Raw genomic sequence first — 21,121 nt, 5'->3', positions numbered from 1 at the left:
CAGAAACAACTAGAACTGCCAGAAGAATGGACTGTGTGGAAGTCCAACAACCAAGGATTTAAAGAAAAAATATTCATCTAGATGGGTAGGAGGGGAAGAGCCGGGGAGCGGGGGTGGGGAGGACACAGTGTGGGTGTGGCAAGGCAGTGGTGGTGGCTGCCAGTGGAAAGGGCCGTCTCACACTCATGTGTGGTAGATAAAAACTGAAGGGACTACTGGGGAGCCAACAATCCCAGCCCCACACCAGACTGGGTAGCCCAGGGTTCCGTCACCGGGAAATAATGCCTCAAAACTTCTGGCTGTAAAAACCAGTGGGGATTGGGGCAGTGGAAGAAACTGCCTATCTCTCCAGAGAGTCCATTTAAAGGACCCACACAGTCCTAGAAATATGCAAACCCAACATTCTGGAATTCAGCACCAGGGTAGCAGCTAGAAAGGTGCCAGTCACATATGGGAAATGGGGAAAGTGACTGGAAATGGGGCAAGAAATGAGCAAGTGGCATTCTTCCCTCTCCAACCCCTCCCCAGCATACAGCGCCACAAAGTGGCAAAGTGAGTTGCTTCACCCTGGTGAATCCCTACAGCTCTGCCCCTTACAATGTGACAGGTGTGCCAAGGCAGGGAGTCAAAGCAGCTCTACCTAATACACAGAAACAAACACAGGGTGGCTAACAAATTGAGGAGACAATGAAATATGGCCCAAATAAAAGAACAGATCAAAACTCTAGAAAAAGAACTTAGTGAAATGGAGATAGACGACCTATCAGATGCAGAGCTCAAAACACTGGTGATAAAGATGCTCAAAAAATTCATTGAGTACAGCGAACACACAAGGGAAAAAATGAAGGCTGCACTAAGTGAAATAAAGAACCATCCACAGGGTGCCAGCAGTGAAACAAAGGAAGCCAGGGTTCAAATCAATGATTTGGAACACAAGGAAGAAATAAAAATGCAACCAGAACTGAATAAAGAAAAAAAAAACTTGGAGAGTATAAAACGACTCTGGAACATCTCCAAAAGTGCCAATCTTGTTTTCCTTCAGGGATGCCAGAAATTTTGATTCTTCTTCAAAATTTTTTTTCTGCCATCTCCTTTCTTATTCTCTCTATCCTTGTTGAGATGTGTTTTGTTGTTGTTGTTGTTTTATCCTTTTACTATTATTTTAGTGTGGTTTTAGGAAGATATAAAGAATGAATACATTTAAAAAAACAGGTTTAAGTAGAACTAATTCTATATATTTCTCTTAAATACATAGCTGTTAGTTTACTTCGAAAACTGGACTCTCAGAGTCTAGAATTATAAAAATTTTGTAATTGATTGGCTTTCAATGAAAAATTTTTGTATAAGTGACTAGGTCAGATATTCAAAAAAATTTAAATCATGTGATTATGAAATGTGCCCTTTTATAAATCTACTTTTATTAAGAAATTACACTTCATAGAACTCTTAAGATGCTTTTTATAATTTTTAAAAAACAAAATGATAGTTTATATTAAGTTGAGGAACATAATTACAATATATAGGGAAACCCATATTCTTGATTGAAATAGTAAACAAAAAATACATTTTGTAGTTGCTTTGTAAATTCAAAGTGCGTCAATATTTCTACATGAGACATTTTAGAAAATTAAGTGGGGAGAATTGCTAATTCAGATTAATTCATCTTCTCAAATTAATTAAAATGTTGATATAGTGTCAAAAACATTTCAAAATATGTCAAATAAAAAACCCCCTCATTTTATATCAATCAACATTGTAGCAGGTTCCTCTGCTGAAACCACATTTTCTCATCAAAATAGTGAGGAGTTATAACTATATTTTATTTTAGGTAGGTATTAGCTCTCAAGTCTAGAAACATATGATCAGAATGTACAGGATTTAATGAGATATATATTTTCACTATTATAAAAAACTCTCCAGGACTACCGATGGACATAAAATTGATATTTTATGGGGTAATTTTAGAGACAACTTATCACAAAAACATTAAAGGCTAAATTCTAATATTGTTTATTAAAATTTTTGGTATATCCATGCCATAGTCTGCCTCAACTTACCATTGTAAATATAACCCTTACCTGCAGGTGTTTTTGCATTTCTACTCTATGCCCCTCTGTGTTTCTAGTGCTCTTGAGATTGACAGGAGCTCTGTTTGTGGAACCAGTTTAGAAAATGAAACAGCAATCTATACAGTACCGGTGGTAATTCTAAAACCAGGACTCCAAACAGAAAATAAATGTCATTGTCTTAGCATTTCCTAAAATACTTGAAACAAAGGACCTGAAATAAAGTAGTTCACCTGTTTATGGTTTATAAAAATGAATACCTACCCAATCAAGCAGTTCAACATCAAATCCAAATCTAAGCCCAGATAGATTTTAAAACAGTGATCTCATTTCAGACACCAATGTTTTCCAATGTAAACAGGGCATTAAAAATTTAGTTACCTTCTTATTAACAGTGTTAGGTCAGGTTTAAAGTTATACAGATTGATGTAGAGAAAACATACCTAAACCTAAAAACTGCAGTCTTCAGTTAAGGTTATATTTGGAACACGTGGGTTCATTAAATAAGCCTAATTGTCTCCATGTGAAGTGGTCTTATCAATCAAAAAATGTTTGCAAAATTATGATCTGAAGGAATTCATGTATCCAAACCATCAAGAACACACATACCTCTTGAAACCACATATGTAGATCCCATAAGAAAGACCTCTTGCATTCTTTGGAAAATGTGTACCCGTAGAGTCCACAATTTATTACATTAATTTTTTACATAATATCATTTTAGACAGCTCTCTCATAAATCCTGGCCCCCAAAAAGAAAAGTGCTGAAAACAGTACTTCATCACGGTTTGCATCACAGTGACATTTCGCTTTGAAATACATAGAACAAAATGTTTGGCAAGTCTCGCCTAGTGGGCAACCTCAAAAGGAAGTCAAAGAAGGGACCAGAGCTAGTGCTTTTAGGAAAATGACATGAGCCTTAACACCCTGCCAGGGACCACAGAAGTGGAAGGAGCATTGCTATGATTTCCACCAAAGTGCCTACAGGAAATGAGTCCCTGAGGCACTACTCAGTGTGAGTCTGGGCAGCAAGAGAGATGAGCAGATAGGAAAGAGAGGGCACGCAGAAGAGTACCGAAAACTGGTGAGAGAGGGAGAGAAGAAAGTTTTTAAGAGTCCTCAAAAAAGTCAGTTCCTTCTTTGTATTGGATGTTTAACCAAACATATATATTTAAAATTATTATTATTAAACCTCTTGTGGCAAAGCAAGTCACAATCTCTCATTCATAACCTTTGGGGAGTGTTTTTCAGAATACTTCAGATTTAAGAAATATAATATGTATATCATGTTTTATGTGATGCACCCAGCAGGATCTCTAAGGATACCGTGTAATCAAACATATTTCTTTTTCTCGAGTAAAACATCTGATTATGCATACAAGTAGGGTAAATAAGGAGCAAAAGGGAAAAAGGACTCATGGACATGGACAACAGTGCGATGATTGTTGTGGGAAGGGGTATAAGGGGACTAAAGGTAATGGAAAAATACAATAAAGATTAAATAAAAAAGAGTATAGAGTCTCTTCTGTTTTTTTCTGCTATAGTTAGTTCAGATCAGATGTTGCCCCCAAACTAGTTCACATCAGGTTTTGCTTTAAAAAAACTCACCAATCAAACCCAACAAAGCAAAACAAATGCACCTGTTTAATTTTCAGATCTTTTTAAATTTTAGAATTGAATTTAAGGTATTAAAGTTGTATATTTTAAAGATTCATTACCAAAATTATAATAAACAAAAAATATATAGGGGCATACTCTGAAAAGTTATATTATAGAAATATTTAATTCATTTTAATTTAAATTTAGTTTACAATTATATGTGAACAAAAATGCTCAATTTATTCTGAAAAAAGTATACGTAGCCAAGAATATCCGATCAGGAGAAGGGGAGCAAGATGCTGTACTGAGCTGAGAAGGGCATGTGTAAGGTCAGCCTGTGGCCTGTGTGCGGGAAAGGGCAGGAAGGGAGCGGCGTGAGATGCAGGTGCCCAAGGAACATCGAGGAAAGTCTGAGAGGGTAGAAAGGGGATTTCTTCTCTCTCATCCTCCAGTGTAAAAAGTGAATCACAAATGCATCCCTGTCACCTGCTTCTCAGTCACCTGAATAATGAAATTCAGGGTAAGATCCGATAAAGAGATCTTGGGTAGTTCCAATCACTTTCCTAACTACGCAACACTTGTCCTGCACTAAAAGAAAAGGGGAAAGAATGAAATTTAGGCAGAAAATCAGGACTTCTTTTCTCGTTACTTATGCCTGAATTTAATACTAAAAGAGTTAATAAATAAAAGGCCTTTTAAAGAGGCAATGGAATGAAGAATAAATCTGTTCAAAAATCAAAATAATTGTAGGTAGGCCTTTAATTTGTTTCAGTGAGGAAGAAAGTAAAGAGACCAAGAGGATTTTAAGTACATTTGCTAATAGCAAAAAGTGGAAAAATAAGACTAAGAACAAAAATAAATCAACAAACACTTTCCGCGTGACACACCATTTTTCAAGTACTGATTATTTTCAACAGAGATATATCAAAAATAGACTCTACACAGCCATTTTGGTCTTTCACTAACAAACCCCTCCACATAAATGATAAGAATTTATAATAAAATAAGAATAGCTAAAATGACACATGGGTGAAATTAACAAAACAAGTAATAGTATGTAGAGTATGATCCTTTAAACAAGTATAAGTAAATATGCACTCATATACTTACATGTAAAGATAAGGAGCATATACATTCAACACTAAGTAACTGGTGAAACTTTCAGTAATATATACTGTTTTATTCATCTGGTTCTTAAATGTTCTTAAAAGAATATGAATTGTTTTATCATAAATATTATGAAAAATTTTAATGGAGGTTTTTTCCAGAAAATATATTAAATGAGCTATCTTACCTTACACACTTTTAATTCTCAACTGAAAAACTCTTTTTATTCTTTTTGATCCTCACCCAAGGACGTTTTTTCATTACTTTTAGAGAAAAAGGGAGAGAGGAAGGGAGAGAGAGAAACATCGATCAGTTGCCTCCCATGTACACATGGACTTGGGGACCCTGCGTGCCTGGACCAGGGATTGAACTTGAAACCTAGGTATATGCCTTGATCAGGAATCAAACCTGCAACTCTTCAGCTATTAGATGAAGCTCCAACCCACTGAGCCACACCAGCCAGGCCAAATTCTATTTTTCAGAATAACCACAGGTTTTTACAATGATGCAACAACAAAAAGTAGATTTCAAGTTGTAGAACAAAAGAAATTCATAGTAGACTTAATCATAGTATTCTGGGAAATTTACTTACAGTACACATCCACTCTGATTGACTTTATCGCTGGGGACCCCAAGCCATTCTCTGCTTTACAGTAATACCGGCCTCCTTGGTGTCGCTGAATATTTGTAATCCTCAAAGTCTCATTGAAGACACTTGAGTCCTGGAATCTGTCAGAGGCACTTCCTGCTGTTTTGGTCCACCTGATCTGAGCAAGCATCAACAAAGATGGTCACTTTAGCTTGGCTAGCTCACCAAAAAATAAAAAAAAAAAATCAAATCATTTTAAAAGTTTGTTTTTAGAACTACTACAACGCCATTCCTGGCAAGTTACTGACTAAAAATGTAAATTTATATACCCAGTTAAAAAGTAAATGTTTAAAGGCAAGGTCATCTTTGTATAGTGTATATGATTTTAATTCAATTGTATAGAACTCATCAACAGCTTAATCAGTGTGGAGGCCAAATAAATATAATATAAAGGAAGTTAAAAATAAGTCCAGTCCAGTCCCTTTTTATCTGCTGTGGTTTCACTCTCTGCCATTTCAGTTACCGCGGTCAGCCACAGCCTGAAATATTAAATGGAAATTTTCAGACATAAACAATTCATACGTTTTAAATTGCACACTGTTGTTCTGATGTACATGGTGAAACCTCACACCATCCCGCTCCATCTTGCCCAGGATGTGAGTCACTCCTTGGTGACTTAGCAGCCTCCAGTTATCCCATCTACTGTTGTGGTATCACAGTGCTCGTGCTTAAGGAACCCTTATTTTATCTAATAATGGCCCCAAGCCCATTCACATAACTTTTATTGCAGTATATGTTCTATTTTACTAATGTTGTTGATAAACTCTTACTTTGCCTAATTTATAAATTAAGGAATTCATGTACAGGAAAAAACAGTATACATGTATATAAGGTTCATCACTAGCCTCAGTTTCAGACATCCAGTGGGGGTCTCAGAACATACACCTGAGAATAAGGGGGAAATCTACTAGAGAATGCTGGAAATGTGAATGAGCTTCTACTTTTGCTGGGCACTTAATTTTTTTTTTATATTTTCCAAATCCCGTAATGCACTTTTTATTTATTAGTATTAAGTACTACAGGTAGGCTCTCAATTTCTTTCTGGACATGCTTCATTAGTGAATTTTACATGTCCTGTTTGATTTGGGTAATTTAAGGATATTGATGGTTGCCAGATGGCAGGGGTATATAGGGGAATGGGTGAAGAGGTGAGGGGATTAAGAAGTACAAACAGGTGGTTACAGAACAGCCAAGGGGATGTAAAGTACAGTATAGGAAATGAAGTAGCCAACGAACTTATATGCATGACCCATGGACATGAACAATGGCATGGGGATTGCCTGAGGGAGTGGAGGTGCTGGGTGGAGAGGGGAAAAGAGGGAGAAATTGGAAGGACTGTATACATAATCAATAAAATGTAATTTAAAAAATAAAATATAAACTAAAATAAAATGAAAAATATTACTATAATGCCTAATTGAGATTATATGTAATTTTATATACCTGGTTGTTAAAAGTGCTTTTTTATGGCTTTCCTTTAATAAGCCCCAAAATAACTTGTTTGTTTTGAAAATTAGAATTCACTTTACATCAATAATTATTTACAAAAAATGTGCAAACTTTTCCAAAGAGAACATTTCTATCACACTGCCAAAACACTGAATGTCTAAAACATTCCATTATAAACAATACTATTTTTTAAACACAGCTGTGTACGACAGACTTAGCTTTTGCTAGTAATAAAGACTGACATTCAACTGAAATTTTGTGTTATTTTAGTTTACAAAACCTGAACAAAAGCCACATGATAATACTGTAGGATGATACAAAAAAAGAAGTAAAAGAATTTGTCTTTCTCTCCTTGTCCCTGCTGTATAATTCATACTTGCTTGTTTTTATTTTTAGGTTGGGACATAGCTGACAGAAGTCCTCTGGTCAAACACATATGAAGAAACATGAAAAAATGCCACTAAAAACTGAGTCTTCAAAATGGAAATCCTATAATACTGCCATTATCTATGCTACTTCCATATAATGTTAATTGAAGTTTATAATGTAATGACATTAGAAGTATGTTAAAAAGTTCCACAAATCATTAAAATATCAGTAAGAATATAATCATAATTGTCCTTAATTGTGATTGAAATGAGATTATGTAAAGATGATAAAAATTCAGTAATTCACAAAATTATATACCAAATATTTATTCAACACCTACTCTGAGCATGGAATAATATACTCTGTGCACAGAAGTAGAAAGCATGATTCCTGATTTTAGCAGTATATAAGTTGATCACTAAATTGTTCATAAAAGGACAGGGTGTACCTAGGACCCTGGTGAAAGCCAGAGTTCCATTTTTATTACAGGTAAACCAATAAGGAAGACTTCAACTAATTACACATTTTATTCTTGTAGAGATACGCTAACTCTAAGACAATAAGTATTTTAAGATATAAACAAAACACAATTCCAGCTTTGTGTTTTGTTTTAACACAAAGATACCAGCTTTAAGATACCAACTTTCCTTTGACTATCGTGCTATAATAACCAACATTTATTTTAAAAAATAAACATTTCAAAAAGTAAAAAGTAAGCTCATATTTCAAAAAAATAAAAAGTAAGTTCAGGATAAAAAGACTTAGAAAAATGATCTAGCAGTTGTGGATATTAAAAGTATGGTATTAAGATACAGTGATTAAATTGTAGAATACTGATCAATACTAGAAATTGTTCTGGAATAGAGGACAGACCAAGAGCGCATGTGCACTTGTGTGTGTGTGTGTGTGTGTGAGAAAGAGAGAGAGAGAGAGAGAGAGTGAGTGTGAGAGAGAGAGAGTGAGACAGACAGACAGACAGACAGACAGAAGGGAGCCAGAGAGCAGGAAGAGGAAGGTGAAAGAGAGAGAAGAGACTACAACAGACACTCACAGTTAACTTTTTGGTCTTAAAACAACTCAAAAATTATTAAGGGCCCCAAATAGCTTGTGTTTATTTGAATTATATCATTTCATAATTGTATTATAAATTAAAGCTGAGATCTTATAAAACTGTATAATAACACATTTCACATTACATTAATAAACTAATGGCATGTTAATATAAGGAATATTTTTAACCAGAAAAACTGTATTTTCCAAAACAAAGAATGGAATTGTTTTATAGTTCTGCCAATCTCATTAATATCTAGTTTAGGGGAAAAGATCCAGCTGAATAATCAGATCAACTTCTACACACAACCTGTTCTAATATGTGTCCTTGTTTGAAATAGTTGAAGAGAATCTGACTTCACATGGATATTTAGCTGTTAAGGGAAAAATATTTCCATAGCTATTTCAGATAATTGTGAATAGTCCTCTTTAATATCACACTAAAGCTCTGTGAGTGGTAGCTTTAACATTTGCATGAAAAGTAGAATCTGTAACCACATCAGTGGCCTTTGGTACTCCGTTACATTCACACTCATTGTTCCACCCTGCACTTTGTATGGATTCTCTGTATTCTTACGTGATTTCATTGCAGCGTGCATTAGTCATTTGGAAAATATAAATTCACTGAATTATGCATATCTTTGAAATGTTGACATATTCTATTATATAAACAAGTCATGTTTATTAGTCTCATCATCAGTCTCGCCAGAACAGTATTTAAGTGTTGGGAAGCCATCATGCTTATGTTGGCAGACTTTCCAAAATTCTTCCAGTTCTCTGAAAATGTGAATTTGATCATTAGTGACAAATACAGCTAAAGTGTTTTAGGGGGCATGGAAGTTTCATTACATTCATTTTTGAAAAAATGTTTGCCATATACCCAAGTCTGAATAACTATTGCTTTTATAACAATCACTCTTTTCAGTTAAAAACACTATTCTATGAAAAAGTGACTGACTCACTCCAAAACTTAAACACACAAGTTCTTACCTGAGAAACACTCTACATTATTTAGTAAGTAGCAGAGATGTTTTATAGGGATTTTTAATTTTTCACTCAGAACATTAAAAGTACAATAGTCAGGTGTCTAGATGTTAAACATTTTTCCTTTTTCCCTCTACTTTTTAAAAATAAGTACTAAAAGGAAATATTCCTGAGCTGCAGAAAGGCATAAATCTACTCATTGAGAGGACTTACCAAATTAAATGTCTAATTGATGAGAAAAGACACCCCAGACACGTTCTGATAAAAGTTGTGACTTCAAAGTCTACAAAGAAAACTGTATATGCTTCCAGGCTGAAAGAATAAACTGTTATAATGTGTCTGATTCTGCTTATTCCCTAACCGGCTTTTCCCTTCTTACATTGTACTTGAAATCCAAATTATTCACCGACCACAAGGCTGCCCAGGACAAGAAACATTTTCCAGCTACACATTAGGCTGGGCAGCATATTTCCAATGGTTTTCGTCTTGGACCATGAGCTTATTTGGAATGAAAATCAAGTACAAGAGAAGCACTAATACAGAAGAAATCTCAATTCTTGTCATCACAGAGTTGTACCTAACTGACCTGAACCATGTACAGTCGGACTTCTACATGAGAAAAAATCAAATTCTACTTCACGTTATACTTTCTGGGGATTTTCTACGACAACCGGCCAAACTTAATTCTAACTGATACACCTGGGGTGGTCATGGAGACCAGCCTGTCTTCAGGATTTTTATCTCCAACACCGAAAGCTCTAAACAGTGGAAGATTCTGCAATTAAGTAAAAAATAAATAAATAAAAAGGGGGGGGTGTCTCATTCATCTTAATGTGAAAGAAAAATACTCAGTGATATGTAAACACTCAGTAACCACAGGGTTCAAATTATCCCACCTGGAAAAAAAATACTTGAGACAACATTGTAATCACCCAAGAAATAAACTGGATCTGAAGCCATCAGTTTGGAAAATATACAGAAATACATTAAACATTAATACATAGATGGACATTTGATGCATTAGTATGGTTCACCATGGGATAATATAAAATGTACATACTAAATAAACTTTCTTCAAAACAAAAAGACACAGTGATAAGAGGATTTGTAGTATCCTGGCAAAGCTTCGGAGTTTGGATTGGGTGCAGGACCCAGGGGAGGTACAACTCTGAACGCCCTGAGGGAGGGAAAAAGTCAGGAGAGGTGGAAGGGGAAGGAGTGTGTCTCTGTGGGAGAAACAGTATGAAATTTGTTACCAATTGTACCAATACCAATAAATGCCTGACTGAATGGCATATTATACATAGAACAAATATTTTAAAAATTTATATGGAACCATGAATGACCGAAATAGCCGCAGCAATTTTGAGAAAGGACAAAGTAGGAGGGATCACAATACCTGATATAAAACGATATCATGAGGCCACTGTAATCAAAACAGTCTGGTACTGGCCTAAGAACAGACACATAGATCAATGGAATGGAATAGAGAGCCCAGAAATAAACCCAAGTCTCTACAGTCAATTATTATTTGACAAAGGGGGCAGAAGCATAAAATGGAGTAACAATAGTCTCTTCAACAAATGGTGTTGGGATATCTGGACAGCTACATGCAAAAAAATGAAACTCAACCACCAACTCATACACAAAACCATACACAAAACCATATCAACCATACACAAAAATAAACTCAGGATGGATAAAAGGCTTAAATATAAGTAAGGACACCATAAAAGTCCTAGAGGAGAACATAGGAAGGAAAATGTAAGGTATTCCACATAGCAATATTTTCACCAATATGTCCCTTAGAGCAAGGGATATAAAGGAAGGAATAAACAAATGGGACTTCATCAAAATAAAAAGCTTCTGCATGGCTAAAGAAAATATCAGCAAAATGAAAAGAGAACCAATCATATGGGAAAATATATTTGCCAATGATACCTCAGACAAAGATTTGATCTCCAAAATATATAAAGAACTCACTCGATGTGACTCCAGGAGGACAAACAATCCAATTAAAGATTGGGAAAGGACTTGAGCGAACACTTCTCCAAGGAGGACATACAGAGGGCCCAGAGACATTTGAAAAGATGCTCAACATCACTAGCCATCAGAGAGATGCAAATTAAAACTACAATGAGATACCACTTCACACTGGTCAGAATGGCCAACATAAACAAATCAACAAACAACAAGTGTTGGAGAGGATGTGGAGGAAAGGGAACCCTAGTGCACTGTTGGTGGGAATGCAGACTGGTGCAGCCACTGTGGAAAACAGTGTGGAATTTCCTCAGAAAACTAAAAATGGAACTGCCTATTGACCTGGCAATTCCACTGCTTGGATTATACTCTAAGAACCCTGGAGCACCAATGCAAAAAACCTAAGCACCCCAATGTTCACGGCAGCACAATTTACAATAGCCAAGTACTGGAAGCAACCTAAGTGCCCATCAGTAAATGCATGGATCAAAAATCTCTGGTACTCTTACACAATGGAATTCTATGCAGCAGAAAGAAAGGAAGAACTCCTGCCCTTTGTGACAGCATGGATAGAATTGGAGAGCATTGTGCTAAGTGAAATAAGCCACTTGGTGGAAGACAAATACCATATAATCTCACCTGTAAGTGGAACCTAATCAACAAAACAAGTGAGCAAAATAGAACCAGAGACATGGAAATAAAGATCAAACTGACAGTGAGCAGAGGGGAGGGGAGAGGGAGTAATGGGGGGAAAGAAGGGTAAGGGTGGTCAAGGAGCACATACAGAGGCCTCATAGACAGAGACAACAGCGAGGGGGAGGATTGAATGTGGGATAGGGGTGGGTAGGGCAGGGGAAAATTATGGGGGAGAAATGGGAACGACTAAAGTTGAACAACAATAAAAATAATAATAATATTTTAAATGTACAGTCCCAGTAATGGGAGAGAAGATGAGATAAAAGGGAAAGAGTGAAAAGAACAGCAATTTGATAAAATGAGCAAAATTGGAGCAAAGGGAAAAGAGAAATACATAACTTTATATAAATAAGAACAATAGACTAAGATAGAAACAGTTGTATTGGTAATACACTAAATGTGAACAGATAGAATTTATATGTTATAAGAGTCTGTTAGACTAGATTTAAAAGAAACAAGTTTAAATGTATGTATGTATATACATTTAATTAAATTATAATATACTTATATAATTTAAATAATTTTGAAATATACATTTATACATATAATTTGTATCAGAGGACACCAAAAAGCCTGGAATGACCTTCTGGAGGGTGGGCCTGTTGTAGTACAGTCTCCCCCTACCCCCGGTAAAGTGTTCTAGGAACCCATCTGTATCAGTGTACCAGCTGGTATGGTTGTGAGAGGCTGCATTTCTCTTGAGTGAATTTTTTTTTGAAGACTCCTTCAGTGGGTTTGCCCATTTCATGATGGGTGATTTGTGAGCGCACTTGCCCACACCATGCTGAGTGTTTAGCAGTTTTGGACCAAAACTGGCACGACTCCCCGTGCCCCGCCCCCACTATTCACCTGATCTCACCCCAAGTGACTCTTTTCGGTTTCCTCAGATGAAAAAATTCCTCAAAGGGAAACGTTTTGCTGATGTGGAAGAGGTGAAACCAGAAACAGCAGAAGCACTAAAAGGCATTGAAATCGACAAGCTCAAAAACTGTTTTGAGCAGTGGGAAAAAAGGCTCGGTAGGTGTATTGCATCAAATGGAGAGGTGACTGAAGTTAAACATGTAAGAATAAATACACAATTTTTTATAAATAAATTCTGGGTTTTCTGGGTGTTTCCCCTTCACAGTATATAATATATAACAACTGGATTTAAAAGTAAGATGTTTTTATGTTATTCACCAAATATAATTTAATATATAGTAAAATGAGGCATCCATAAAAGATTAGAAAGCAAGACTGGAAAAGAAGACATGGACAGAAAGACGTAAATTAAAATCAATCAAGCAGTCAGAAGTGACAATATATACAACAAGATTAAATTAATGAGAAATTTACAATTTAAAACATTAACAGGAAGAAGAAGATCATTACTTTATGTAACATTAAAAGTCACAACTGACAGCAAAAGCATATTGCTATTTATTGGTATTCAGTGAAGTACAGAGCAGCTACAGTTATAAGACAAATTAGGAAAATTTGAGAAACATGCAGTTGCAGTGGGAAATTCCAACACATACGTGAGAAGTAGGCAGTTATAGATAATAATAGTTTATAACAAAACAAAATAACAAAATAAAACCTTAATAAAAAAAAAGCAGAGGCAGGACAGGCCATGTCACCCGGACTTTATTCAATAGTCATACATGGGTAACCCTAAAATGACAAGCTCATGGAAATCCAGTCATTGTTCAAAGAGAAAATTATCCAGTTGGCCAAAACGGTCATTTGGTTTTTTCTGTACTCTAGTAGCACTTATTTGTCTTTAACCACATGTGAAACAATTTTGTTAGATTGTTTTGTGACAGCTGTCATAATAGTGTGCATTTAAAAAAACTTAGCAAAATTCGTGAATTTTTTGTGCAGCCATTTTAATATTGATGATGGAAGAAAATATGCAACATTTTCAGCATACTATACTTTGGTATTTCAAGAAAGGTAAAAACACAGCTGAAACACAAAAAAAGATTTGTCCAGTGTATGGAGAAGGTGCTGTGACCAATCGAATGTGTCAAAAGTGATTTGCAAAGTTTCGTGTTGGAAATTTCTCGCTGGACGATGCTCCACAGTTGAGTAGACCAGTTGAAGTTGATAGCAATCACATTGAGACATTAACTGAGAACAATCAAAGTTGTACCACACAGGAGATATCCAACCTACTTAAAATATCCAAATCAATAAAGTTTTGGGTGAAAAATGAGAAATGTGTCTTATTTTATGGAATTAAACAGGCTTTTTGGCCAACCCAATAAAAGGAAAACTGCTAACTATTTGTATGTCAATGGATAGAAAACCATTTCGTACTAAAATCAATGAAAAATCAGCGAAAGGAGTACATAGAGAAAAACATAAACCCTAAATAGTTTCTGTAATAAAGAATTAATATAAAAGCAAATAAATAAAACATGTATTCATTTAATTTATTTTAATTTAATGTAGGTTGCTGCACTCTCACCTGAACTACTCTTTGTTAATCAAGGCAAGAATTGTAGAACTAGCCAGGGCTGGTATGGCTCAGTGGATTGAGCATTGGCCTGCAAACCAAAGGGTCACAGGTTCGGTTCCCAGTCAAGGCACATGCCTGGGCTGTGGGCCAGGTCCCCAGTAGTGGGTATGTAAGAGGCAACCACATATTGATGTTTCCCTCCTTCTCTTTCTCCCTCTGTCTAAAAATAAATAAATAAAATCTTTAAAAAAAAAAAGAATTGTAGAACTGATTAATCTTTACTTTTAATTTCTTCACATGAAGAGTCTTCTGAGCCAGCCTGGCAGAGGTACACAGAATGTCATTGGAGAAGCAGTAAAATACACAGGAAGTACCACTGGAAGACTTCATGAGTAATTCAACACTGAATAATTCAGCAATTAGTTTAGTAGATAATCCACATGAATCTGTTGAATGAAAATATAGCACTTGAAATGATACTTGGTGGGTGGGGGTAGATGGTGAGGATTAGGTTCTGCTCTAAGTTAGGTAGACAATTAATAGATATTTCTACAAGGTGAAAGTTACAGTCGATCCTGTATTTAAAAAAAAAAAAAATCCTGGAGTGAGGCAGGCCAGTGTGTACTTAAAGGCTTTGGGCTCTTTTGGGCTCAGAGACTCGGGCTCTTTAGAGGTGCCTTCCCGGCTATGTGTTGCTTGAGCTCAAGGTCCAAAATATCAGCTACAAACCCAGTTGTCACACCCCATTCCTAGCAGAAGGAAAGAGGAAAAGACAAAAAGTGCCTGCTATTTGTCTCTTACAGGAAGTTTAGGATGCTGCCTCATCATATAGTTACATCCCCTACAGTCACGTCTGCTTACACCATATAGCTGCATCCCATCCCTAGCGGAAAGAAAGACTGAGAATTGTACTCCTTACCACGCGTGGCACCTCCCTCCCAGCCCATTGCTAAAATCTGATGGTTCAATAATTCTGGAAAAAGAGAAGAGGGGATATCCAATTTCAGATATGCCACATTATTAAATATGATTGTGTTTAAATCCTTTCTACAATGACATTAAAATAATAATTTCCATAAAAATACCAGGAACAGAAAAAGAAAGACACTAGAATTTATGGAAAACTCTTTTACCATAAATTCCACCTAATCAGAATAAACAACACAGAAATCCTCTTAGGTTACAGAACATAACAACTACTTTAGGGTCATCCAACTCCTGACATAAAATTTTTTCTTTCTTTCTTTTTTTTGATATAATGATGTTTCTGAACCATTGTTGCTGTTATGTACAGCAGCCTGAAATAAAATCAGTGTTGTCTGAGATAACTTAAAAAATGTGAAAAACCTAAAGCACAGATGAAAGATAGACCTCGCTGAATCCGCAAAAGGATATTATTACACAGAGGCTACAAACTCCATAAGGACTTAGACCTTAAATGCTCAGACTCCTAGATTCCCGCCTTTAGTTAATGTGCAGTGAATGAGGATTTGTGAATTGAAGTTACTTTCTATCAGTTGCCAAGGCCTTAGGCCATGGACACTAAGGCTAACCTATAGGCACAAAGCTGAGCTTTGTCTCAGCCTTGCGTGTACTACGAAAAAAGATCCTACATCAGAAAAAGAAAGCCAGAGAAAAAGATAAACCCTGCCTTGTGTCATCTGCTGTAATTAATGGGATGACTCGCCACCAGAGCTTTTGGGATCTAAACAAAGACAGGAAGACAGCATCAGACTGAATGAGTGTTAAGGAACACCTGTGGTAGGTGATTATGAGTGGTGCCCATCACACTCATGAGAAAAATGTTTACCCTTTTTCCTGCACCAACATCAGAGAAAATTACAGAGGCAACATCTTCTCTTTGAATTATTTAATACAGTAAATAGAATTGTGAGTGGCACAGGACCCCAGGTAATCCAGGTTCAATATTTAATAAATTGTATCAGTTTACCATAAAATATGGCAAAATGTCACCCCTGCTTCTGAATCTAATTATACAGAAAAGAATCACAATTGTCCGACAAAGCAACACAATTTTAACCCGACAACTTCTAAACTCCATGCATAAAACATCACATTTTCCCACCCACTGACATTCTTTTACTGACATTACTAACACCACTACTACTAATAATATAATTTACAGCTTTAAAAGATTTCTATGAGTTAGACTTACTACCTGGTATGTTTCCAGTGTGATAAGGGAGAATTTCTCAGGGCTTGTAGAGCAAATAAGAAGCCCAGGGAAACAATAAAAAAAAAAGCGAGTGAACATCACCCGGTCTCCTCACCAGTCAGAGAACAGAATGGTGAACGAGATGAAATCATTGTCGTAAAGGCATTGGGAACAAAAGAAAAATCACAGGTGAGGATGGGTATGTCTGAGCCTAGACAGGCCTAAAAGCAGAGAAGCCTTTAGTTTTTCTGATCTTTTTTTTTTTTTTTTGGCCATGGGTTTTTCTTTGGACTTCGACTTTGAAGAATTCCCTCATCTCTCGTGTGAATAAACAGTAAGAGAAACTAGATAAAACGAGTGCTTATCTTGAGCCACACTGGGCTTGCCCTGTGCATAGGAAGCACTGCGGGAGGGCCTGCTTGCATTCCTTCAAGTCACAGGTGACCGCGGAGGGCACATCTTTGTGCAAACGCTTGTGAAAACAAAACGTGGGTTTTGATACAGATTGCATTGTGGAAGGATTTTATTTTGTAGCATAATCAAGATATTAATCATGGCCTGCCAACAACCAGTAACCAGATTTTAACTCTTTAATAGTTTACAAAAAGCTTTTCTATTTCATCCCGTGACAGGCTTAAGAAGTAGGCAAAATTTTCTGTTTTACAGCTCCAATTCTTCCATGACCATGTTACCCTGAGCCTTTGTACACAGGCGCCCTTCTGACCTGAAAGTCCTCCCTTCTTCCTTCACTTATTTCTAGTTAACTCCCTCTGATCCTCCAGAAATCATGTATTAGGAAGTGTTCCCTCTTGCATCAACCTCTCCTATGGCCTGCGCTCTTCCGAAATTCTGTCTATGAGAGTACTCATCACATGTTATATAAATTGGCTATTTATATATGGTGGCAAATAACTGGTGTTTTGCCTGATTCATTCAGCATCCCTTTATCCTGCTCACATGCAGCTGATTAGGCTTCAGTTACTCACGGAATGCGGTCTTTGGGCTGTGCAGCCTCTTTGCTCTGAGAGGCGGAGTATTGGGAATGCTTGGGACTTCCCGTCCTACCCAGTGGCCCCCAGCCAATGAATGATGAGTGTGGAAGGATAATTTACATTCCACAGTTTCTTTGCAGGATCAGCTGAGGCTAATCTCCTAAAATCACAGGTTGCCTGCCTTCTTCCCTTTCCTCTCATGCTTTCTGATGCTGAGCAAGCTTCTCCTGAGAGGCCTTCCTTAACAAATCACTTGCATGTGAATCTTCATCTCAAGCTCTGTTTCCAAAGAACCAGAGCAAAGACATGATTCTTTTGCCTTTGATAAATCATAAGCGATTACAGCAAGGCCTGTTCTTGATCTCGGTGTCCCCAGCCCAAAGTACTGAGCATGAAACATAATAGTAACAACTTAAAAAGTCATTTTTGCTCAAATGGATTCCTAGCACTATAATTCTGCTGACAAAGAAAATGTAAATCAGATAAAATCCCACTCCACCAGACACCCACCATATACAGCAATGAGTTTCAGTTAAGTGATATATTGCTATTTTAGTACATTTTCGTCAAGTGACAGTTGACTCTATATTCACCTGCTTTCATTTTGAAATATACACAAAAGGATTTTTGTTTAAATTCTATACTTTTTAATGAATTCACATTAATCAATTTAAATGTTTTCCCATTATGCTTAGCAGCACAGAATTATATTTTGAGCATGGGTTGTTGGAATTAGAGAAAGTATCAAGTGATACCTTTCTAGTGTCAAATTTTAAATTGTTATTGAACTAGCAATTAGCAGGACAAAAGTAAACATTGATAAATGGTAAAGGTAAATTTATAAAGATAAATTCATTCAAGAGAACTGGCAATATTAGAGAATAAAACACAAAAATAAAGATAGAATAATAGGTGATGTGAGTTATGAATTAGTTTATCACAAAACCACCCAAGTTTTAGAATAGATTTAGACTACTAATCAGTATAATATAGCTGATATAAAAATAACAAACTGCGATAAATATGTTCAAATATGATTGCAATGTAAATATTTGACTTCATTTTTATCACAACCTAAATTTTTAAGAATTACAATATTTTGTATAAGCTATAGGAAAAAATAAAAGATATTCTCCAATTTCTCCATAAGGCAAATGGAAAGGGACTCGTTTAGCTGCTTCCTCACTGGCCAATCCTGCTCGGCCTCCACTGGCCATTCCTACTCACTTCCCTGACCGCAGAACGGCCGTGTCTTAACCTTGTGGTTCTTTTCTATCTACACTCACTTCCTCAGGCACCCCTCTAGTACTTAAAATATCATCTATACGATGATAACTTATAAGACAGTACTTGTAGTTCAGGTGTTTTCCCTGAATCCCAGTCAGCTGGCAATAGCATCCACCCTCCATTTCCAATGCACCATCCAGAATAAACTCTTGCTCTCGGTCCTGCCTATTTCAGTTAATATCAACACCACCCTTCCAGTCACTCAGACCGAAAACTATGCCATCACCTTGAAAAGAAAATGTCAATAAAAATGCAAAATCATATTATCAGTCTTAATTCCAAAAAAACCATCATCACATCTATGGTGAACTTTACCATTTGTACTATATTGGAGAAGTAGTAACATAGTCATTTACTAAATTTTCATGTTTTGTCAGAGATCCTCAAGACCCATAACAGTGAAAACACGAATTAGATAAAATCTACTCCACTAGGCAGCCACAGTATACAGCACTGAGTCAGGACTCTCGGCGGACTTACAGGACCCATCATATGGTCGTATTCACGATAGGATGTATTGCAGTGAAAGGATACACAGCAAAATTAACAAAGGGAAGGGTGTACAGGGTGAAGTTCAGAGGAAAACAGGTATAAGCTTCCAAGGGTCCCTTCCCCATGGAGTCCCACAAGAGGCACTTGATTCCCTTTGCATTAAATTATAACACGTGTGAAACGTCTACCAGGGAAGCTCATTAGAGACTCAGCTTTACTGGGAGCTGGTCACATAGGCACCTGCTGCCTAGGAGATAGAGAATAGCGAGGCCCTTCATGAAATCCAAATTCTCAGATGCCAACCCAGGAAGGCCAACCTTGCCAGCAGGACTTTCTAAGCCTAGTATTCTCAGGCCTGCTAAGTTACTGTAACTTTTTCTGTACACATATATACCTTGTAGCAGAAGTGTTCTGTGGGCATTTTAAAGAAGCTCCTTAAAAGAGAAGGGCATGGATGCATTTATCTTTTTCCCTTTTCTTCCTTGCTGCTTGAAATGCAAATGTAATAACTGGGCCTCGAGGATCCATCTTAGACTGTGGGCTAACCTCAAGGTAAAAATTATATGCTAAGGAAGGTCCTTCAAGGCATGATGAAGTCATTATACTGTCTCAAAATTCTTAATATCTAGATTTATTTTCTAGACAGAATTTATGCTTATCTTATTTAATCTATAATAATTTCTGCATTCAGTACTTAGCAGGCAAACACTATGTGTCATGAAAAAATTAAATTATGCAAAATATAAGACATGCACTTACAATATTTGAAGACACTATAAATAAAAGATCCAGTTTTTCCAAATGCAGAGCAATGAAAGTAATACCCTTGAAGAAAGAATGAAAAGACTAGATGTGCAATATTTAAAACGTTTAAAAGATTTAAGTGCCACCTCATGAGAGAAAGAATAAACTACTATTTTAAAAAGAAAGAAATCTGCCCTGGCTACTGTGGCTCAGCGGGTTGAGCACCAGCCTGTGAACAAAGAGTCACAGGTTCGATTCCCAGTCAGGGCACATGCTGGGTTGCCTGGCCAGGTCCCCGGTGTGGGGGTGCATGAGAGGCAACCACACACTGATGTTTCTCTCCTTCTCTCTAAAAATAAATAAATAAATAAATAAATCCTAAAAAACAAACAAACACAGGACACCTTGTTTAAAAAAAAGAAAGAAATCTGAGCCTCCACAACTTAATCATCAATATGTTCATAGTTTTTTTTATGACAGAGGAGGTGTTGTAATGGCATACATTGTATTCTAAACACTTTTATTTGTAATTTGAGTAAATTAAATACAGGAAGGTAGTCAAATTTCACTATAATGTTTCTTCCAGCACTCTAAAAGTTTTCCCTAATTTAAATTTAGCACTTTTGTATTTAGAAATCAATATTTATTTCTGGGTTCTCTATTCTGTTCCATTAATCTCTGTGTCTGTTCTTATGCCAGTATCAAACTGTTCTGATTACAGTGGCCTTGTAGTATAGTTTGCTACCAGGTATAGTGATCCCTCCTACTTTGTTCTTCTTTCTCAAGATGGCTGGGGCTACTTGGGGTCTTTTTTGGTTCCATATAAATTTTTGAAATATTTGTTCTGGAGCTGTGAAATACGCCATTGGTCTTTTAACAGGAATTGCACTGAATCTATAGATTGCTTTGGGTGGTATGGACATTTTAATTATGTTAGTTCTCCAATCCAGGAACATAGTATATGCTTCCATTTTTTTGTATCTTCCTTAATTTCTCTCTTCAGTGTTCTATAGTTTTCCTAGTACAGGTGTTTTATCT

The 21,121-nt window shown here is 36.3% G+C and overlaps 1 protein-coding gene across 2 annotated transcripts in view; it reads right to left on the bottom strand.

Moving 5' to 3' along the window:
• The window catches only part of MDGA2 (MAM domain containing glycosylphosphatidylinositol anchor 2), an 829,607-nt gene that overhangs the window by 363,670 nt on the left and 444,816 nt on the right, over positions 1-21,121 (bottom strand). For both annotated transcript variants that reach the window (XM_024573956.3, XM_053928205.1), the window contains one exon: positions 5,365-5,539. In XM_024573956.3, the coding sequence (XP_024429724.3) occupies positions 5,365-5,539 (175 nt within the window). The remainder of the gene's footprint in view (positions 1-5,364; positions 5,540-21,121) is intronic.

Source organism: Desmodus rotundus, chromosome 7 (assembly GCF_022682495.2).
Source record: "Desmodus rotundus isolate HL8 chromosome 7, HLdesRot8A.1, whole genome shotgun sequence".
NCBI classification, from domain to species: domain Eukaryota; kingdom Metazoa; phylum Chordata; class Mammalia; order Chiroptera; family Phyllostomidae; genus Desmodus; species Desmodus rotundus.
Note: the sequence above shows the minus strand (reverse complement) of the source record. Positions and strands in the feature narration are given on the sequence as shown.